The sequence below is a fragment of the Corella eumyota genome, chromosome 2 (genome assembly GCF_963082875.1).
Source record: "Corella eumyota chromosome 2, kaCorEumy4.1, whole genome shotgun sequence".
Lineage (NCBI taxonomy): Eukaryota > Metazoa > Chordata > Ascidiacea > Phlebobranchia > Corellidae > Corella > Corella eumyota.
Genome location: NC_137491.1, coordinates 21,513,766 through 21,536,371, shown reverse-complemented (window position 1 = coordinate 21,536,371; position 22,606 = coordinate 21,513,766). Strand labels below are relative to the sequence as shown.

The window sequence follows — 22,606 nt, the reverse complement described above, 5'->3', positions numbered from 1 at the left end:
GAGACGACTTTATGTGTGGTGTGTATCTAGCCAAAACAAAAATTTTTAGGCTATAAAGTATATTTAGAAAGTACCAATTTTTACAGTATAAAAACCATATTTTTTAACCTGTTACTATAATTTGGTCCTTTAAAATAAAAAAAAGCTAGTTTGTTTAGCTAAAAACTTTAAAAATAGTTTATCCTCATATTGATACAGTTGGGTGATTATTGTACGGCTCCGTTACGAATGAACGATTACTAAAAGTAAACAAAAAACTTTTTAATTTTAAATTTATAAAATCAAATTAAAAAGCAACTAAAAAAAGATTTAACATAAAATTGCAAATATATGTTTTGTTATGTTAATATTTCGGTTCCTTTTACAAAATAAAGCAACAACTTTTAGCTTAATTCGTAAAATGTCGAATTTCAACCAAATCAAGGCTGAAAATGTGATTTTGCTCGCCTGTGGTTCGTTTAACCCAGTCACTAACATGCATTTGAGAATGTTTGAACTAGCTAGAGATCATTTGACAGAGTTTCACCCAAATATTAAGGTTGTTAAAGGTTGTATGTCTCCTGTTTCCGATGGCTACCTTAAAAAAGGTCTAGTTAATTGTGAACATAGGTTAAATATGTGCAATTTGTCACTTTTAAACTCAAGCTGGGTTCAAACCAAAGACTGGGAGGCTAGAAAAACGGAGTGGACTTCAACAATAAAAGTGATTGAACATTTTAAAGAGGCTGAAAACACAAGAATTATGTTGCTTTGTGGTTCTGACTATTTGCAATCGTTCTCAATAAAAGGTTTATGGAAAGAGAAAGATTTAAAGTCAATTATCTCAGACAATGGGTTAATTGTTGTCACAAGACCTGATTATGACTCACAATCAATCATCAAAAGTTCTGAATTATTAACAAGTTTATCCTCAAAAATAATCCTAATTAAAGATGTAATCGACAACGATTTAAGCTCTACAAAAGTAAGGGAATTGGTACGAATGGGTAAAAGTATTAAATACTTGACCCCTGATAAAGTTGTGGAGTATATTAACGAGCATAAATTGTACCTTGATGTACCCGAAGAACCTACTCAAGAATTGGCTCCATTTAAGTACAACAGAGAAACTGAATAAAAACCAAGTATTAAAAAAATAATTTTTAATAAATATTTGCATCAAATAAAAGACATTTTTAAACATGGAATGTGGTAGACATTTCTACAACCAAAACCAGACAAAAACAACCAATTTTAAGAATGGTGCGAATGGTTGGACCACATTTAATTTGTTTAATTGCTTTTTGACACAAAATTTGTGCAAATTGTGCCTAAAACACAAATGTAACTTAATGTGACGCAATGTGAAGTTTTTAATTTTACAAAAAAATCATTTTTTTAACAGACAGATCATTTTTGTTACCCCAAAAAATTTAAGTTTAGTAATTCCGCCGTTTTTGTTATTGTTCAAATAGTTTAAAGCACCTAAAAGTCAATTGTGTGTACCCTTGAATAATGTAAGAAAGTATTTTTTAAATAAAAATTTTAATATTTCTTAATACCGAGTTTTAAATTTCATGACACTTTAAGCGTTGTATGATGTGACGGAGCCAAGTAAAATAATAATTTGAAAATATTGTCCCATCTAGTTGCTCACATTTATTAGTAGTTTGATTATTGCAATTTTAATAGCCTACTTAACAAGTATTAAGTTTATTTTTCCTTCTTCCTTTTTTTGTCTTTCTTTTTATGCTAAAAATATAGAAAATAATAAATTTAGAAACTCAGAAATATTGAGAATAAATCATGATATTTTTACCTTTTTATGTTTTTTATGAGATTTGTGTAATTTGATCGTGTCAGAATTTGTCGCTGGAAAATAGAAAAATTTAATTTAAAAATACGAACAAAAGTAAAATCACATAAATAAATAAAATGGAAACCCTGTAATTGTTACCTTGGGGAAGCTTAGGAGGAGGTAGAGGTCCAAAGAAGTCCTCATCATCTTGGGTTGCCATGGTTACCGAATCCTCCCCAGTTGCCATGGTTACCGAGGACTCTTCAGTTGGCATGGTTACTAATAGATTCACCATAAATAGAAAAATAAATTATTTAATAAATCAGTTTAAAATTTTAGAAATTTACCTTTTTCCCGACTTCCATCCTTCTTTCTAGGTTTGTTAAAAACATGTTTTATCTCTGTTATTTCAGTTTCTTCATTAACAGTTTTATTTTCTGCACAAAATATTCAAAAGTAAAGTCATTAAAAAATAAACTTGTTGCTCAATGTTTAATTTTCTTTGTATATCTTTATCCTTGATGTGGAAAAGTCAAATGCACGACCTAAACATAGTAACATGAGTCTCGAGTTACCTGTGGCAGTTTGGGATATTATAGATTATAATTGCCCGATTTTTATGCTGCTGATTAAGTGCTGGCTCAGCAGGAGTTTATACTATTTATAGCGCCTTACTTAAGGGCGCTACAGCAGAAGATTAGTGGGGATTGAACCCACCACCTCATGTGTGGTGTAGCAAGTGTTATTACTACTATACCACACTGCCGAACTTATATTAAATTTTCTAACCATCTTCTGGATCAGTTTTCTTCTTCGGTTTGTTGAAAATGTGTTGAATATTTTTATTATTTGAGATTGGATTCTTGAAAATTTCTGCCGCATTTGTTCTTTGTGGAATAGTGTCGGCGTTTTTAACAACTAATTCTATATATAAAACAGAAAAAATTAATTAAAGATCAATAATTTAATAATTAAAAAGGACTTTATTTAATCAATTTATTTTAAACCTTTATTTGATTCTTCTTTTTCAATATTTTTATCGTCGTCGGAATCTGAATTATCGTCGCTTTCAAAAATTGATTTAAATAGTTCCAGCGGAGGGCGCTCTGCTTTTGTCTTCGAAGAAAACAAAAATTAAAACAAATTAGTAATGTGGTGAAGTGGTCATGGCGTCGGACTACAAGCTGAAAGGTTTTGGGTCCCACCTGCACCAATGCCACACTATTTGCCCTTGAGCCCTGCGTTTACCTATAGCTTAAACACACGTCATAACAGCAAACCCTTACCGATAAAAATATTAAAACCTATCTCCTTAAGGGAATACGGAAAAAAAAATTAATAAAATGTAAAAAAACCTTACATGTATAATAGGCAATGGTTCAACTTCTGTTTTAATTGTTTGCTTATCTTCTTTTCCTTGTGATGTCACAGATGGAGGTTTATTTGAGGGGGTTTCCGGGTTCTAAATTTGATTTTAAAATTAAGGTAAATATTTATTTTAAAATTAAATTAAAATTTACCCGTTCAGTTGGCTGAGTTTGTAGTTTTGGAAAGTTGTCGAAAATTGACATTTTAGTTGAATTGAATTTAATAATTCCAACTATGTCAGATCTAAAATAAATTGACTTAATTATAAGTTTAAATAATTAAAAGTTGGTAGCACATATAAGTAAGTCGCCATATACTTGCTAATCATAAACTAAATATAAAGCATAAGAGAGACAACTGAAGACCTTATAAGCAAAAAACTTGGTGTAAAATTGCACATAGACTTTAAATATATTTTTCATACCACTTCAAAATTGATAAGTTTAATATTTAATTAAAAAGGGGTGTGTTATTGTGACGTGTTTTAATCTATCTGTTAACACCATGCTTAAGGATGAATAATGGCATTGGTAGGGCTTGAACTTGAAACCTTTTGGTGTGTTCAAGCTATCTGTAAACGCCAGGCTCAAAGGCGAATAGTGTGGCATTGGTGCGACTCAAACCCTTAACCTTTTGGTGTGTTTAAGCTATCTGTAAACGCCGGGCTCACGGGCGAATAATGTGACATTGGTGCGGCTCGAACTCGAAACCTTTTGGTGTGTTTAAGCTATCTGTAAACGCCGAGCTCAAGGGCGAATAGTGTGGCATTGGTGCGACTCGAACCCTTAACCTTTTGGTATGTTTAAGCTATCCGTAAACGCCGGGCTCAAGGGCAAATAGTGTGGCATTGGTGAGGCTCAAACCTGATATCATACGGGCCATAATTCAATGGCATGACCAGTATACTACATAACCAGACATTAAACTTACTTAGGATATGGATCTGGGACATTAAATCTTTTACAGAGCAAGGGATCAGGATGCCATTCCAACTTATCCCGAGTAATTGTCCCAAAAACACTACCACTTGTGGTCTCTTGTTTTATCTGAACAAAATTAAAGAAATTTGATAAAAGTCGAAAAAAAACGTTTTAAAGGGCAATTGCTATAACTTTACCCATTTTAAAATTGTAAAGCAATAATCTTAAAGTGTTATGTTACAGGGTTTTGTAAGTGATATAGCATGTTAGTATGGTTGACACTGAATCACAAAATTGCTTTAGAACTTTTAAAAAATGTCTGTGGTACTTATAATTTAATTTTTTTAAATACTGGAAAATAATGAACATCAAAAACCAGGTTACCATATTTTTCGTGTGATGTAGAAAGTACTAAATAGTGTAGTGAATGTATACAAGCTGGTACATTCTACGTCATCACAAACAGGGCTTCCCTTTTCTTTTTTTTTAATTAATTTTGATTTTTTTTTAAGTTGTATAACTTAAAATGTAGGTGAAATTATTTAAAGTTAAAACCATTTTTGTGTTCAGTGACACCAACTTTATTAAATTTTGAGTATAAAAATATCGCTAATATAAGACTTTAAATTCATTAAAAATATTTTAAAAAAATAATTAAAAATTGAAGAAATATTAAAATAAATTATAAAAAAATCAAATTTCCACCTTATTATCCTCATTATCATCTTGAGCCTTGGTAAACCTGGATGAGATATCTCCGCTAAAATGTTGATAAAATTTATTAACTTTTCTGAATTCTTCTCTTTCTTTAGTTTTCTCCCATTCTGTTAGATCACTTTTAATTGTTGAATATGGGTCTGAAATCAAAGTTTGATTTAATACAATAGTAGCTCAATACTATCCTTATAGATAATTCACAAAATAATACGGTTACAACCAATATACGTTAGCAGTAATTTACCCTTGCACTACAGACGGTTTTTTTATACATATAAATACACCTACATAAATATATCATGCACTAAGTTTCTAAACCAAGTGTTCTGACCCCTACACCAGTTTTTCTCTCATTTTAATGAGTGGTGTAGGGGTCAGAAGCACAAAAGTCACATTATTTGCCCTAAAGCCTTGCATTTACAGATCAAAACACGTCCCAGTTGCACCCTTTCCAATAATTATACAAAAACCTGACACTTTAAGTTGATACAAAAAAAGATCGTGATATACTATTTGATTACTTAAAACCGGCACCGGCAGCGTGGTGTAGTGGTAGGAACACTTGCTACACCACACTGAGATCGTGGGTTCAATCCCCACTGATCTCATGCTGTAGCACCCTCAAGTAAGGCGAAATAAACGAAATAAACTCCTGCTGAGCCAGCCCTTAATCAGCAGTATAATTATCGGGCAATTATAATCTATAATATCCCAAACTGCCACAGGTAACTCGAGACTGGATCGAAGTATTTGATGTTACTCTATGTTTAAGTCGCGCATTTGACTTTCCGACATTGAGGATAAAGATATATACAAAATAAAAAAAAAAAACTTAAATTTGGGTGCTAGTCTTAACACTTATACCTTTTAAGCATTATCCTTCTAATTATTTTTAAAACATTACTTACCTTTGTTGCCCTTCTTCACAGCTTGTTCAAATTGTTCAAACCTTTGTTGCTTGTTTGGGTTGTTAGCGAAAGGTCGCATTGATTTGGGGTCAACTGGTTTGGTTACCGGGGCTGGTGGTGTGGGGGTCTTTGAAAAGTTTTCAAGTTTAATAAAGTCAAATTTTAAACAATTTTGTGTTAAAAACAAACTTTAAAAAATGTTGTTTTATTTAGATTTTTTCTATATCAGTTATACTAAGAAATATATTTACAATAAGTAAAAAATTAATGTGAAAAAAATAACAAAATCAATTTCATGTTTTAAAAAAGGTCAAAAATAAATTTAAGCTTGAATTTGTCACATTTTATTTTTATTATTATCATTTTTGTATATATCTTTATCCTCGATGTGGGAAAGTCGAAGGCGCGACTTAAACATAGAGTAACATAAGTTACCCCAACCCAGTCTCGAGTTGCCTGTTGCAGTTTGGGATATTATATGTTATAATTGCCCGGTCATTATGCTGCTAATTAAGTGCTGGCTCAGCAGAAGTTCAACCGTTTATAGCGCCTTACTCGAGGGCGCTACATCATTAGATCACTGGGGATTAAACTCACGACCTCATGGTGTAGTGTAACAAGTGTTCTTACCACTACCCCACGCTGCCGGTTTATTATTTGCTACTTTGCCAACTCACCTTTTCTTTATTTTCACTCCGTTTGAAACCTAATTCTTTTGGTTTATTTCTGGCTTCCTTTAACCTCAGTTTATCCTCGTTCGAAATTAAATCAAAAACTGAAAACTTTTCACCCAATACTTTACCCCTCTCTTCAATACTGGATCTGGAGGATTGGGGTCCTTTGGGGAGTATTTTATCACCCTGGGTGAATATAAGGGGTTAAATAGGGGTAATAATTTACATTTTATTAAATTAATAAATAAAAAGCTGATATTTTACATTTTTCTCCAGACCCAGTTCTTTTATTCGCTCAACTCCCTCTCTTAGCTTTAATCTTCTTAGGGGGTCAAAATTAGGGGGCAGAAGAGGGGCTGGGTAAGTTTTACGACGAGATTTTGTAAGTTTGGCTGGGGTGAAACCAGATAAGGCCCCAGTTTTGTATTCAATCGATTCTTTGTGACTTGCTCCTAGAAATATTAAAAAATTAATTTTTGAATTCGAAAAAAAAAATTGCTCAAAAAATATTTCAAAAACTTATTTAATTTATCCTCAAAAAAAGAGCCTCATGGCATAAAATTGTAGGAACTTTTTCCACCCCTGGTTTAAACTAAAAAGTATATGATAAAACTCATGTCCAATAAAAATAGGTGAAAATTATCCTCAAAACTAATTCTTAAAACATGAATCTTAAATGTGACCCCCAATTAGTTTAAACTCTAAGTATAAAAACCTTCACATTTTAAAAGTATTAAGTTAACCCCCTATTTAAAAGAAGGCACAGTAACAAGTTAACCTTATTTGGTTTAAAATATAGGTATACCAAACTTGCCATATCTTAAAATTTAAAAAATAAGTAAATAAAGAAAACCTTAACTGACCAGTTATTGCCAATGGTTTCGTCCACCCATAATTCTCCTCCTGTACACTCTCACCACCCATTATGACATCATAATTATTCATTGTCTCCTGGGAGTAAATATCTTCATCTTCCTCTTCATATGCTCCCACTCCAAATGCCTGAAATTCAAAAAATAATTAAAAAAAGAAACAGCATTTGTGATTAAGTTGACTGCCACCAAATATCATATTGACCGGCAGCGTAGTGTAATAATTAGAATACTTGGTTTCACTACAAAAGGTCCTTAGCTTGATCCTCCTTGCTTTCATACAGTAGCACCCATAGGTAAAATGCTATAAACAGTATGAACTCCTGCTAAGCTAACACTTAATCAGCAGATTAATTATCAGGCAATTATAATCAATAATATCCCAAACTGCCACAGGCAACTTGAGACTGGGTCAGAGTAACTGATGTTACTCTATGTTTAAGGCACGCATTCGACTTTCCCACATCGAGGATAAAGATAAATAAAAAAAAACTATGGCAAATGTATAAATAAATATTAATTATAATTGTACAAAATAGTAAAAACTCCAACTATTAACTTTGTATCTACTTAAGCAAATTATATAATTTAATCAAAAGCATTTACCTGTCCTTGGAATGAGAGTTTTCCTCCAGATTTGGTTCTTAGCTTTAAAGTTTTTGTTTGTTTGACCTTGGTATGAAGGGCATGGGTCGGAATAATTCCACTATACCCTATCCCATGAAGGTCAGTTTTAGGGGTCAGTGAAATTGGGGTAGTGTCTTTGGGGGCAAAGTGAATGGGTTCTGACGTCTGTATTTGAAAATATTTTTTTGAATAATTTAAGTATTTTTTTCCATATCTTAAAGGAATAAGTTTTTAATATTTTTTGGGGGTAAGGGTATGCTGTTGTGATGTGTTTGAGCTACGTATAAACGCCGGGCTCAAGGGCGAATAGTGTGGCATTGGCGCGACTCAAATCCGAAACCTTTTGGCTCGTAGTCCTCTGCCATGACCGGTTCACCACACTGTCGGACAATAAGTTATGTATTATGTTTCCTCATCCCTGAGATATTTGTTGTTTTGGTTGCATCAATGCCAAACTATTTACCCTTAAGCTCTGTGTTTACAAGCAAATAATATTAAGTTTTGTAGTGTAGTATACTAAACATAACAGCAGATTATGAGCCAAAAAGTTTTGTGTTTAAGTCAGACCAATGCCTTGGCCCTTATAGCCTAGTGGTTAAACATATGTTAAACATGTAACAACAGGACACTCTTTTTATGGTGAAGCAAAAATAAAACCAGTAACCCTCACTCAATCCTAAAACTCAAAATTTAATTTAAATTTAAAAAATAAAAAACTCAAAAAAAAATCTACAATGGACCCACCTCTTTATCCTCATTTTGTTGGCCCCATCCTGAAGGCTGGCATCCATAAACTTTCTCCAAATCTTTCACCACACGAGGTCCTACTCCTTGCCCCTCCTTCCATCCTAATTTCCTCAATAATTTCACCCCGATATTTGTTCTAAAATATTTGATTTAATTCAGTTAAAAATGAAATTTACAAAAAACAATAATATCATTAAACAAAACTACACAACAGCTCAGGCAATTTTTGCTGCATTTTAATTGTCGTAATAGGTTTCAAATTCTCAACTAATATTTGCTCATGATAATTGACCATCACACCACAAACAGCAGTTTTATTTTGTAAGCCTTTAAATTAAACACACCTATATATACCATCAACCAAAACCCTTCATCTGTATATGTGTCGTCTAAAATTAAAGTAAAATGAAGATAAAGGGGTTCAACAAGGTGTAAGGTTAATCTTTGAACAAGATTGCCAACAATACAACCAATATATAAGTAAACCCCATACTCTTGCTTTAAACAGTAGGGATTATTTTTCTCGCATTGAGTGCACTTTACAATAAGATAAATAAATACAAAGCCTCTTTACCGAGCAGGAGCCAACAAGGAATCAATCAATCCAGCTCCGAGTCCTAAAGTCATTCGTTCTTCCCGGATGCTCAGTTGTTTTTGCTCCATCTGGCTCCTCTTCTGCCCAATCTTGAAATCATCGTGGGTTTGAACACTATGTGGCGCTATACCGTGGTCAGATTTGTCCTATGTAATTTTGTTTTAAATTTAATTAAAAATATAATTTAAAACTAAAAAAAAGGCTTTAAAATTAGAAAAACCAGCAGCGTGGTGTAGTGATTAGAACACTTGCTGCACTATATGAGGTCCTGAGTTTAATTCCCACTGATCTCATGTTGTAGTAACCTTGAGTAAGGTGCTATAAATGGTATAAACTTCTGCTGAGCCAGCAGCTTAATCAGCAGCATAATTATTGGGCAATTAATATCAATAATATCCCAAACTACCAGAGACAACTCGGGACTGGGTCAGAGTAACAAATGTTACTCTGTGTTTAGGTTGCGCATTCAACCTTCCCAAATTAAAAATAAATAAATAAAAACAATAAATAAACCAAGAACTTGAGAGAATGGGCAAGTTTTAAAGTCAAAATTAAAAAACTATTTTAAAAATTCAACAAAATCCACATTATTTACTTTGAACACCAATTACCTCATCATCCATAAAATCTTCTGGTTGAAAGAAGTTCTTCTTGGATTTCTGGTCTCTGGAAGATTTAAACGTTGAGGGGGTCCACCCACCTTTTGACCCAACTGTGTTGTAGTAACCCGCAGAAAATCCCCCCGTAAAAGCCCCATGGAACCTACATTATATGATTTCTATTTAGTCATAATATAAAGTCTAGAATGTAAAATCAATTTTTTACCAAAAAAATAACTTTTTTAAATTTATTTATCCTCAAAGTGGGAACGTCAACTTCATAATCTAAACATGGAGTAACATTTGTTACCCAGACCAAGTCTTGAGTTGACTTTGGCCGTTTGGGATATTATTGATTATAATTGCCCAATAATTAAGCTGCTGATTGGTTACAGGTTCTTTCCAGTGCTTAACGTAATTATTATTTTTTTTTGTATATATTTTTATCTTCGATGGGGGAAGGTCGAATGCGCGACTTAAACATAGAGTAACATCAGTTACCCCGACCCAGTCTCGAGTTGCCTGTGGCAGTTTGGAATATTATTGATTATAATTGCCCGGTAATTATGCTGCTGATTAAGTGCTGGCTCAGCAGGAGTTCATAACGTTTATAGCGCCTTACTCAAGGGCGCTACAGCATGAGAGCAGTGGGGATTAAACCCACGACCTCATGTGTGGTGTAGCAAGAGTTCTTACTACTACACCACGCTGCCGGTTGTGTTAATTATGACATGGGTTATTAATATTGTGGTCTGTATAATAAAGTTAATTTTTTTTAAACACAATTGTTTCACCTTCTCCGTCCTTCTTCATCGGTTACAATTTGTTCATGAATTTTTGTTGAGGTCGGTTTCTTGGTGGTTTCTATAATTTAGAGTAATGTTAATAATTTGTTTCTTTACAATCTGCAATTACAACCTATAATATTCCAAACCGCCAAAGTCAACTCGAGACTGGGTCGGGGTAACTGATGTTACTCTATGTTTAGGTAGCGCATTCGACTTTCCCACATCGAGAATAAATAAATACAAATACTGCAGATTTAAGCAGTTTTTTAAATAAAACAACACACTATCAAACAAATTATGACACGTACATACACAAGATTTAGATAGTATTGTATTATAAACTCTTAGCTAACAGCCACACAATGGCAGCGTGGTGTAGTGGTAAGAACACTTGCTACACCACATGAGGTATTGAGTTCAATCCCCACTGCTCTCATGCTGTAGCGCCCTGAGTAAGGTGCTATAAACGGTACGAACTCCTGCTAAGCCAACACTTGATCAGCAGTATAATTATAGGGCAATTATAATCTATAACTGGGTCGGGGTAACTGATGTTACTCTATGTTTTAGTCGCGCATTCGACTTTCCCACATGCACATCGAGGATGAAGATATATATATATATATATATAAAAAAAACGTTACCTTCAATTTCTTGTAACGGATTCCCAAACTTAACCCATGGATGTTCTTCATCTGAACTGCTATTATCCTCCATTTTTAGTTTTTATTTCTTTAAAACATAGTCTAAAAGTTTTGCAAAAATCATTTGTTTTTCGTTTTCGTTTTATTTTGTTACGCACATGTTTAATGTTTTTAGTTTATCCTCGATTTTTTTTGTTTATTCTTGAACAAATATTTTAAATTATGAATTGAAAGTATACAAGTATATATTTAAAAAAAACACAACCACTAAAATTAAAAAAAAACCATTAACTAGATAGTTTGTATATTTTTTTATTTTATGTTGAGGTTAAGTTTTTGATGCTTTGGTCTTAAGGCCCGTTCACACGACAAGGTAACGTTGCGTTGCGTTACGTAACTTTACGAGTTCTAGGGATTCCTTTTACGAGTTCTATTTTTTTTTAGTAAAAAATATCTAAAATAAAAGTATACCGCTTACGAAATCTTGGGTAAATTTCTCTCCAGCCACAAAACTTTACGAAATCTTACGTAACTTATGCAAATTTTCGTACGTGTGAACGGCTCTGTACATTTTAAATGGTTACCATTAAGTTACGTTACGTTGCGTACGCCATGTGAACGGGCCTTTAAGGCCCAGTTACATAAGATTTTTGGTTTGATTTTTACTGTAAATATATGTACAAACTCATTTGAATAATACATTATTAAAGATACAAACTTGTTGCTGGTAGACAAACAGTTAGAAGATAAATTATCGGGGTAAATTATTGCCTGGTTAATAACATCCAAACCAACGTCAGCTTTTTTGTTCGGACATGTTAAATCGTTTATTACACACCGTAATATACTTATTAATTTATATTATAAGCTTAATGTGTTTTTTTTAACCTACAATAACGCTAATATCACATATAATGGAGGGTTATATATCTATCACGGATACTCTAGGTTAGGTGACCATGCAATAAAATACTTCATATACAATCTTTATGTGAACATTAATATAATAAAATTGATTTTTTTATTTTTTCCGTCGCATTAATGTATTATAGTAACCTATTTGTTTTTATCACTTTTAATAATGCGCGAAATACTTAAATGATTAATTGGTACTGGCTTATTACAAAATAGCTTTTGAATATTTTTGTATTGGTTAAAAAAATGTAACAATCATTTTGAATTTTCTTAGGTTGGGTATTGTGAAATAACTTAGATAGCCTGCCTATTTTCCTTTTGTATTTTTTAACATATTTTGGCACTACAAGTTTCAATAAAACTTGCCTAAAATGCGTTATTTTGTATTAGTTAAAATTCAATTAAACTTCTAAAGCGGATATCCTTATAGAAAAGTATATTGTAATGCCATAAAATAATCAAAATCTTCATGTAAACATTAATACTTTTGGCATGTTTTAAATCATTGAATTGATTTTGTCATTTTTCCCGTCGCATTGTTGTAATATTCATTGTATATGGTATTTATTATTCACTTTTATCAATGCGCGAAAAACCAAAATAAAGTAAAAAAAAAAAGGGCGCTATACAGCATAACAGCAATGGGGATTGAACCCACGACCTCATGGTGGTGTAGCAAGTGTTCTTAGCACTACACCACGCTGCCGCTTTGTTAAAACTCTAGTTGTAATTTTTTTTAAACAGCAAATTAAGCAATATCTTTGCAATAGTCACACTTACCGAACAATAAACCCCAACTAAAAATTAAACGTTACAAATTTATCAATTGTTTATTTAATAAACTAGTTAATATTTGTCAAAATATCATTTTAACACTACATTTAGACTTTTTTGCATACCAATATGTTATTTTCTATATATTTTGTAGATTGTTTTTTTTTTAACTTAACAAATTTTATTTTTACGGTGTTAATTAAATTTTGTTTATAAAACATTGATTTTTTAAAACCTGTTAGATTTAAATAAAACAGTTACTATTCTAATTGACCAGATCTGTCATACCCAACCTCCCAATGCAGACATTGGAAGTTAGAATTTATTTGATTTCTTCTAAGGCTTTAAAATAAGTTTATTTTAAATAAGAACTGATTGAATCAGTTTATAAAGAATATTGAAAAATTTTATAATTCCTTTATTTAAAGTAAAAAATTTAAATTATTCTCAATTTATTTAAACGACAACCTTTAAAAATAAATTGCTATTTTGTTTTACTCAAGTAAATTACTACAAGTAAAAATTTTAGGGAAAACACAACGAGCAACTTAAAATGCAGAATGTGAACCTCAGTCAATGTTTATAATATATACCATCCCACAGTGTCAATTATAAAAATGTTAACTTCAGGGCAACAATAAAACAAAAATTTATGTTGAAAAAATTGGATATTTAATTGTAAAATTTTAGTAATTTAAGTTTTCAAGTTTCACTTAATTCTTGGTATATATTATTCGCAAGTTGGAAATACTTTAAAGCTTCATCGTGTTTACCCAATGCTATGTAGCAACGATGTAAATCAACATAAATACCATATTGTGTTGATGTTAGCATAACTGTTAGTTTGTTTAGGTAATTTTGTGCTTTATTTAAATTGTTTATGGCATGTTTATATTTACCAAGTTCAGAATAGCATTTCCCGATTTGTTGATATATACTTAACATGTCATTTGGCCATTCTAATAAATCACTTTTATCAATTTTTAAATGTTGTAATAAAGTTGAAAGTGCAACTTTTGGCTTGCCTAATTCGATTTGAGAGTGTGCATATTCATTAAGTATATTAAGCTGTGGTTTAATGTCTTGATTTAGCATTGGAAAATGCTGAAGAAATGGTTGACACATTGTTTCTATTTGCTCATAATCTTTTAATTGACTGAGACATGTTATATTTAAAACAAAATAACGAAGATAAAACTTCTGTCTAGGTTGAATATAAGGTCTTATTTGTTCAATAAACTGTAATGCAGCCTCAAAGTTTTCTTCACCAAGAATAGCATTACAAACAATTTCCCTAATTCTTAAACCACAGAAGTCATTTTTTAACCAATTTTGAACTTTTTTTTTATTCCATACTGATATAATTTGTTTTCTTTGACAGAAGTTATCTAAACTAAACCAATATTCTATTCTTGAAGTCTGTTGATCTGGAATGTGGATTTTTTTTTGAAACATTTTCATGTCTGTTATATTTTCAGTTAAAATGCTGTTAAAAAGGTGTAAGTTATACAAAATTTCAAAAAATCTTCCAAGACTTGGTGCTCCAACAGCTTGAATTAGTTCCTGCGCAGGATCAAAATCTGCACTCCAAAACATTTTTCCTTTATCAATATAATCATCTTGACCTTGTTTTTTTGTATAAAGTTTTAGTCTAACTTGACAAGCAACGGACAGAGCATACTTAAGATGATGGGAAGTTCTTGAATCAATTATTTTTTGTTTTTCTAACTCATTTATTGCTTCAAATCCATTGATAAAAATTTGTTGAAAATCACAAATAATTGTAAGAAATAGTGATATATTTCTGTACAAAATTTGCTTTATGTTAAATTTTTGATTGTAAGTAGTTAATGTATAAAAAAATGATAAAAAGTTTGTTTTATGTAACTCTTGAATCAAGGCAGATTTAGATTTAGAAAAATCTTTTGTTTCAAGTTTTTGTTTAATCAGATTACAATATTGCTTGTGAATTTCTTCATCTCCATAAACAAAACATGTTCGTTTTAACACATCAGCTAAGTGATAACCATTCTTTAAATCCACATCAGAGTTAAGGTACTCGATCATTTCACTGACAGGTTGAATTAGTTCTGTTGACCATGGCTTGTTTGTGGTACCTTCTTGTCTTCCTAGTGGAAACTTGCAAGCATGTGGGATCATTCCATCGAAAGAAATTCCTCGTTTTGTAAAACTGTCAAAGAACCAGTCACCATTATTTTTAGTAGTAAAATCATTTAAAGATGGAATGGCAACACATGGAATAATAGTTTCTCCCAAATTTATGATAATAAAATGAAAAATGACAGAAAACCATCTAAAATATTCCAGAGTGTCGTTATCCACTTTTTTGTTGTCATCCAGCAAAATAATGTGCTCAAAGTCAGAGTAAGGAGTTATTTCTCTTCGTGCAAGAGATCCCATTCCAGCTATGGTAAATTTACATGGAGGTTTTCCCATGATTTTGACACACTTTTCAGCTATAAATTGCATGATAGAAGTGTACTGACTTGCTATATCATTTTGTATAGCACAAACTGTTTGTATTTTAGCACATTCTAGTTGTTTTAATTTTGCTTCAGCTATTTCATAAGGAATATGTTCTAGCTGTGACAATTTGTTTTTAGTATTTTCTCTCAGTTTTTTAACTTTTTCAGCAACTTTTGCAGAAATATTTTTTAAATTTGCCAAAGATTGATCTGCTTTTGATATTTTAAGCAAATGTAAGCAAAGATTATTAAGATCTTTCTTAATTGATTTAACATTTGAAGGATTTCTCACTATAGCTGAATTTAAAAGTGCACAACTTCTTATCAAGCTCAATTTATCAGGACTTTTCTCCTTGTAAAGCAACCCCATTTTGTGAAGAATTTTTGCTGATTCTTGTGGTTTATTTTCCTTCCACTTTCCATCTTGTGTTTCTACACAAAGTTGTTTTAACTCAGCAGCAAGTTTGTGTAACCTTGGATCAGACATAGTGGTTTTTAAAACAACAACTTGTGTTTCTTTGCAGAATTGTTCAAACTCAGCATTAAGTTTATTTTTCTTTTCTACGAACTTCATTGCAAAAACTTATTGTCTCACACAATCTAATAAATTTAAATCAAACTTTCTAAAATGGAATTATTTAAAGAATGAAAATATTAAAATAGTCCACTTTTTTTAAATGTAGGTTCTTACAAATTTAACCTTAATGTTCGAAACTTGTTGTAAATTACAATTCCTAATATCATAAAACCAGTTAACGCCTATATCAAATATTTATATCACGTAGTCACAAGACCTATTGTTTACTTAACAAACAAACTATTATTAACTTAACAAACAATGGATAATTTTATGTTACTTTATACGAATAAATAGTTTAAAATTTAATTTTGTAGTAGATTAATTTTAAAAATTATGTATTTAATATAAATTTAAACTTATTAATAAAACTAAAAGACTGGTAAACAAATATTTTAATTTATTTTAAATGTTTTTAAATTGTAAATATAATAACTAAAAAAAAATTTTTATTTAAAAAAAGAATTTCTCATACACTTAATATTAATAATAAAAAAGTGGGTTATAGAGGGGTCAATGCCTTTTCACCATAACTATTATACTTTGCCAGGTCTAACATACCTAACCACTGATTTATGACATCACAATCCTGGTAACCATGACAACCAACATAACATTGCCAAGAAGGGGAGCTCAATATAAAGTTTTAGTTAAAACAATTTAAATAAAAAAAAATAAGAGAAATAGTTTAACAGATAATTATTCTTAAGTTGTTATAATATGATTTTACAAAGAAGTTTAATACAAGCAGTTACCACATTTAAATATAATAAACTGTTAAATAATTTTGTTCACCCAACTCATGCAATGTTAAAAACACAATCATTAATTGAAATTAGTTTTATGTTTTAAGAGATCCATTTTAAAGCCAAACTAGAAAGTAACTCAAGTTGCCCTGACCTGATATTTTTATGTATAAGCTTTTTAAGCAAAGGCTTGTTGAGATTAAAGGTAGGCTTAGCTATACTCATCTTAATAAGCAAGTCTTACTTTGTCAAATGGTGAAGGTTAAACGTAATTGATTGTTTGTAGAAGCCTGAGAATTGATTTTATTTTTAGATAAAAACTAAATGTTATAAGCAGTTTAATAACAAACAATTTGCAAAGTTTTATAATTGCTCTATTAAAGCTAAAAATGAAATCTTCTTAACATATTAAAACAAAAACACTTTAATTATTAAAAAATTTCCATTTGTTTTTCTCATGTAAATTATTACGAGTAAATATTTATGGCAATTATACAATGAGCAACTCAAAATGCAGTCTGTGGAGCTCAGTAAGTATTGAATATTAACATATCACAGTAAAAATTATAACATTGTTAACATTATGGTGATAACAAAAAACTAAAAATTTGATGATAGGGAAACTAGAAGATTAAACAGGTATTTTGAAATTTAAGTTTATCAGTTTCACTGCATTGTTCGGAAATTTCAACAGCTAGTTTGTAATACTTTAAAGCTTTATCTTGTTTACCCAATGCTTTATAGCATGGGTATAAGAAGGCATAAATTTGATGTTGTACTATTGTTGACTCAACTATAAGTTTGTTTAGGTAATTTTGTGCTCTTTTGAAGTTAGTTTTTGCGTGTTTATATTTACCAAGCACTAAATAACATAGTCCTATACCTTGATATATTTTTAACATTTCATCTGGCCATTCTAAAAAAATACTTTTATCAATTTTTAAATGTTGTAACAAAATTGAAAGTGCAACTTCTGGCTTGTTAAGGTAAAGTTGTATATAGGCACATCTATCAAGTATTGTAAGCTGTAATCCAATTACCTGGTTTGGTATTGGAAATTGTTGGAGAAATGGTTGAGATATTGTTTCTATTTCCTTGTATTGTTTTAATTTAAAAAGACATTGCATTTTTGAGTTAGAATAATAAAGATAACCCATATGTCCAAGTTGAATATGAGGAATTGTTTGTTCAAGCAATTTTAATGCAACTTTGTAGTTTCCTTCACTAATAAAAGCATTACAAACAAAAAATTTAATTTGAAGTCCATGGTCGTCATTTTTTAACCAGTTTAAAGATTTTTTTTCCCATTCTAAAATGATTTGTTTATTTTGATGTAGGTTAGATAAACTCCACCAATATTCTAAACTTGAAGTTTGTTGATCTGAAATGTTCATTTTATTCAAGAATATTTTTATTTTTGTTAAATTTTTGGTTGATTTTTGAAAGTTAAACAAAATCTCCAAAAATCTTACAATACTTGCTGCTCCAACAGCTTGAATTAATTCCTGAGCAGGAACTAAATCAAAACCTTGAAAATTTTTTCCTTTATCGATATAATCATCTTGGCCTTGTTTTTTTGTATAAAGTTTAAGTCTAACTTCACAAGCAACAGACAGAGCATACTTAAGATGATGTGAAGTCCTTGAATCAATTATTTCTTGTTTTTCTAACTCATTTATTGCTTTAAATCCAGTGGTAAAAACTTTGTGAAAATCACAAATAATTGTCAAGAATAGTGATATGGTTCTATAAAGAATTCGTTTTATGTTAAATTTTTGATAGTTGGTGTTTAATGCAATAGTAACTGAAGGAACATTTATTTTATTCAATTCTTGAATTAAATCTAATTTTATTTGAAATGAATTTTCCATTTTAATTCTTTGTTTAACCAAATCACAATATTGCTTGTGAATTTCTTCGTCTCCATAAACAAAACATGTTCGTTTTAACACATCAGCTAAGTGATAACCATTCTTTAAATCCACATCAGAGTCAAGATACTTAATCATTTTACTAACAGGTTGAATTAGTTCTGTTGACCATGGCTTGTTTGTGGTACCTTCTTGTCTTCCTAGTGGAAACTTGCAAGCATGTGGGATCATTCCATCAAAAGAAATTCCTCGTTTTGTAAAACTGTCAAAAAACCAGTCACCATTATTTTCATTGGTGAAATCATTTAAAGATGGAATTGCAACACATGGAATAATAGTTTCTCCCAAATTCATGATAATAAAATGAAAAATGACAGAAAACCATCTAAAATATTCCACAGTGTTGTTATCCACTTTTTTGTTGTTATCCACTTTTTTGTTGTCATCCAGCAAAATAATGTGCTCAAAATCAGAGTAGGGAGTTATTTCTTTTCGTGCAAGAGACCCCATTCCAGCTATGGAAAATTTACATGCAGGTTTTCCCATGATTTTAACACACTTTTCAGCTACAAATTGCATGATAGAAGTGTACTGACTTGCTATATCATTTTGTATAGCACAAACTGTTTGTATTTTATCACATTCTAGTTGTTTTAATTTTGCTTCTGATATTTCATAAGGAATATGTTTTAACTGCGACAATTTATTTTCAGTATTTTCTCTCAGTTTTTTAACTTTTTCAGCAACTTTTGCAGAAATATTTCTTAAATTCGCCAAAGATTGATCTGCTTTCGATATTTTAAGCAAATGTGAGCAAAGATTATCCAGATCTTTCTTAATTGATTTAACATTTGAAGGATTTCTCACTATAGCTGAATTCAAAAGTGCACAACTTCTTATTAAGCTCAATTTATCAGGACTTTTCTCCTTATAAAGCAACCCCATTTTGCGGAGAATTTTTGCTGATTCTTGTGGTTTACTTTCCTTCCACTTTCCATCTGGTGTTTCTACACAAAGTTGTTTTAACTCAGCAGCAAGCTTGTGTAACCTTGGATCAGACATAGTGGTTTTTAAAACAACAACTTGTGTTTCTTTGCAGAATTGTTCAAATTCAGCATCAAGTTTATTTTCCTTTTCTATAAACTTCATTGTACAAGTTAATTTAAAAAAAAAGATTTATTTAAATTTTTTGTCCTAACCGGAAATACGAATCTTAATTTTGAAATGTGTAGATTTTTAAGTTACAAGGGTATAGAAACAACTAACAAAAAATAATAATGTGGTTATACCTTTAATAAAACTCAATTCCTAGTGAATATAAATGGAGCAATAAAGGCCAATATTAAATATTGCACTTCTAGTCACAAGATCTATTGTTTGCTTAACAACCAAGTTATTGTTAACCTAATAAAGGTGTATTATTAAACCCGACTAAGGCTTTTTGTGATCGCGCTATGGTAATGATGATAAATAGAGAAAGCTTTTTATTATTACATTCATGGAGGTCTGTTAGACATTGACATTGTGTTTTGTTCCCCATAATTTCTTAACAATAGTAAAACTTGTCTTATTGTTATCCTGCTGTAATTTTGTTATTTTTATTTAAAGTAAAACCGTAGAAAATGAAGTCAGTAAATAAAGCAGCCCACATGATTTTGTTCGTCTTTGTTCTCAAACAAACATTACTTATTGTTACGACATAATACTAACATTCAAGCTCACAAGGCAAATTTTTATTGTATTTAAAAGTGCTATAATGAACATAAATGTGATATACACAGTTTAGTTTAAGGTTCCTTTTTGTAAACACTCGTTGAGGACACATTTCCAATTTCACAAACCTAAAAGAAAAGTTACATTTTTATAATTTCATTAATAGAGGTTAAATTAGATGTGTCAGCATTTTAGAATTAATGTTCAAAAATATGCTTACAGTGGTACTTGAACCAATAACCCCTGGGATAGAAGCCAGCATAATAGTCAAAAATATTATTACGCAAACTGGCAGGGACGAAATTAGATGTAACAATTGTAATTCTAACAATAGGATTCGATGCTCTTACAATGCCCCCAAGTTTATACAAACTCACAATATTTAAATCTCCATTTTTGTCCACAAATCTCCTCACGGTCGTCTCCTTTCCGTCCCATTTTTGAACCTGGACCAACACACCACCATTCCAAGTCATTAAAGTCTGTAACATACAAAATATTGGGTCAACTACACAAATATTTCCCTTAACAACCAGTTCAACACCATAGCAACATGACATCACAAATTTACATTACTGTCATTTATCTATAGTTAAATTCCGTGTCCATAACAAACCAACTATGATGTCACAACTACTGTCTCTATGACATCATACCTTACACTTTCTCCCATCGGTTGTATGTTCGTCCCACTCTACACCGACCTCACATTTTATTTCAATAGTTTTGAAGGTCGAAACATTCTTTAGGTGGATTGCTTTATCCTTGATCTTAATGGTCAAGGTTGGCCGAGCGAGGGAGGCCATTTTACGAAGGGCAAAGTTCACCCCTGCAAAAAAATTCAATTAAGTTTTTGTGATTTTTTTTGTGCTATTTAAGTACAATAATCTGGTGGGTGGACAATATATATCACAGTGTGATATCTAACCACTTTTCGCTAGTGTAATTCACAGGAAATGGCTTTAAAAAAAGAGCCGCAAGGTTTAGGTTTTTTTCAAGTTTGGGTCGCACCAATGTCACACTATTTGCCCTTTAGCCTGATGTTTATAAAGATAACTTACTTAAAATAATCCAAAACATACATTACTTTGTTTTTTAAGAAAGGTACAAAGATTACTATAAGCTTAAACCAGCAGCGTGACGTAATGGTAAAAACACTTGCTACACCACTATGAGGTTGTGGGTTTAATCCCAACTGCTTCTAAGATGTAGCGCCCTTGAGTAAGGCGCTATAAACGGTATAAACTCCTGCTATGCCAGCGCTTAATCAGCAGCTTAAATATCAGGCAATTATAATCTATAATATCCCAAACTACTAAAGGCAACTCGAGACCTGGTCAGAGTAACTGATGTTACTCTATGTTTAAGTCGTGCATTCAACCTTCCCACATCGAGGATAAAAAAATAAACAAAAAAATCTTACTAAAAAACCATTCACTCTGCAACAAATAATTTTATTTCAAACTCACCCAATTCCTTCAAATATTCGTCAAAATTATCAGCATGATCGATCTTCCAAACTCCATTCATTTTGGCCGCCATCTTTATTTGATTCACCAAAAACTTTCAGATATTTTGCAAACCAAAAATAATGTTGGACAGGAATAATGCAACTTGGTTAATTATTAACTAAAATGGTTTATTGTCTTTAAACAATCAAGTAATGTTTATTTTGTTATTATTTAAAGAATAATGTATTGTTTGTTTTTGTAAACCGTTTTAACTGTGATGTAATAAACCAGTATTGCGGTTTAGTGGTCAGAAAACAAATGCTACACTACATGAGGCTCTAGGTTTGATCTCCACTGCTCTAATATTGTAGTGCCTTTGCATAAGGTGTTATAAACGGTGTAAACTCCTGCTGAGCCAACACTTAAACCCAAAACTGCCAAAGTCGAGACTGTGTCTGGGGTTGGTGATAAAGATATATAAAATATTTCCTTAAAAATGACTTTAAAATAAATTATTAAATAAACAAGACAATGTATATATAAAAAACACAAAAGTCTGTTATATTGTGTTAAAATTTAGTGTTGCAGCCTTATTTAGTTAAGATAAAGAGATGTGATTGTCATTAAATAGAAGCAAGTGAAATAGGGACTCACCACTGCCAACAACACAAGAGTTGTAGCAAGTTTATGCTCCTTCTACAAATCCATTCCTCCACTGCACTGCCAATCCGCTTCCACTCTAATATTCGTTTCTTGCTCAACACTAGACATTCCAACACTAGATGTCAGCATGTTTCTACGATGCTTAAACATTTCATCATAACTTGCAAAATAATT

The 22,606-nt window shown here is 31.2% G+C and overlaps 5 protein-coding genes across 7 annotated transcripts; 1 reads left to right on the top strand and 4 right to left on the bottom strand.

Annotated features, from left to right (window-relative positions):
- The first annotated feature begins 287 nt into the window (after positions 1–287).
- On the top strand, positions 288–1,745 carry LOC145741291 (nicotinamide/nicotinic acid mononucleotide adenylyltransferase 1-like). Its single transcript, XM_082558855.1, has one exon. The coding sequence runs from the start codon at positions 341–343 to the stop codon at positions 1,115–1,117; it is 777 nt and encodes a 258-aa protein (XP_082414981.1). The 5' UTR covers positions 288–340; the 3' UTR covers positions 1,118–1,745.
- Positions 1,142–11,370, bottom strand: LOC145741290 (G patch domain-containing protein 1-like). The gene is made up of 20 exons (XM_082558854.1): positions 11,237–11,370; positions 10,599–10,668; positions 9,817–9,967; positions 9,185–9,351; positions 8,608–8,746; positions 7,843–8,028; positions 7,228–7,366; positions 6,629–6,816; positions 6,368–6,550; positions 5,691–5,817; positions 4,771–4,922; positions 4,076–4,191; positions 3,298–3,388; positions 3,138–3,239; positions 2,785–2,893; positions 2,567–2,701; positions 2,125–2,214; positions 1,937–2,056; positions 1,799–1,851; positions 1,142–1,731 (listed from the first exon to the last, which is right to left on the bottom strand). The coding sequence occupies exons 1-20, from the start codon at positions 11,307–11,309 to the stop codon at positions 1,693–1,695; spliced, it is 2,430 nt and encodes an 809-aa protein (XP_082414980.1). The 5' UTR covers positions 11,310–11,370; the 3' UTR covers positions 1,142–1,692.
- Positions 11,371–13,627: 2,257 nt separating this feature from the next.
- LOC145742689 (uncharacterized) lies at positions 13,628–15,985 on the bottom strand. Its single transcript, XM_082560466.1, has 2 exons — positions 14,436–15,985; positions 13,628–14,225 (listed from the first exon to the last, which is right to left on the bottom strand). Exons 1-2 carry the CDS (start codon positions 15,983–15,985, stop codon positions 13,628–13,630), a joined length of 2,148 nt encoding a protein of 715 aa, XP_082416592.1.
- A 9-nt stretch (positions 15,986–15,994) lies between these two features.
- Positions 15,995–19,754, bottom strand: LOC145742688 (uncharacterized). The gene is made up of 5 exons (XM_082560465.1): positions 18,632–19,754; positions 18,212–18,538; positions 17,775–18,115; positions 16,112–16,170; positions 15,995–16,034 (listed from the first exon to the last, which is right to left on the bottom strand). Exons 1-5 carry the CDS (start codon positions 19,752–19,754, stop codon positions 15,995–15,997), a joined length of 1,890 nt encoding a protein of 629 aa, XP_082416591.1.
- A 577-nt stretch (positions 19,755–20,331) lies between these two features.
- On the bottom strand, positions 20,332–22,559 carry LOC145741935 (fatty acid-binding protein, adipocyte-like). Of its 3 annotated transcripts, XM_082559635.1 has the most exons (5): positions 22,424–22,559; positions 21,788–21,947; positions 20,975–21,147; positions 20,696–20,800; positions 20,332–20,446 (listed from the first exon to the last, which is right to left on the bottom strand). In XM_082559635.1, exons 2-5 carry the CDS (start codon positions 21,858–21,860, stop codon positions 20,393–20,395), a joined length of 405 nt encoding a protein of 134 aa, XP_082415761.1. In that variant the 5' UTR covers positions 21,861–21,947; positions 22,424–22,559; the 3' UTR covers positions 20,332–20,392. The 3 variants fall into 3 exon arrangements, with proteins under 3 accessions (XP_082415761.1, XP_082415759.1, XP_082415760.1); XM_082559633.1 differs by having other exon boundaries at positions 20,365–20,800; XM_082559634.1 differs by having other exon boundaries at positions 20,365–20,800; positions 21,788–21,881; positions 22,424–22,515.
- Positions 22,560–22,606: the final 47 nt, after the last annotated feature.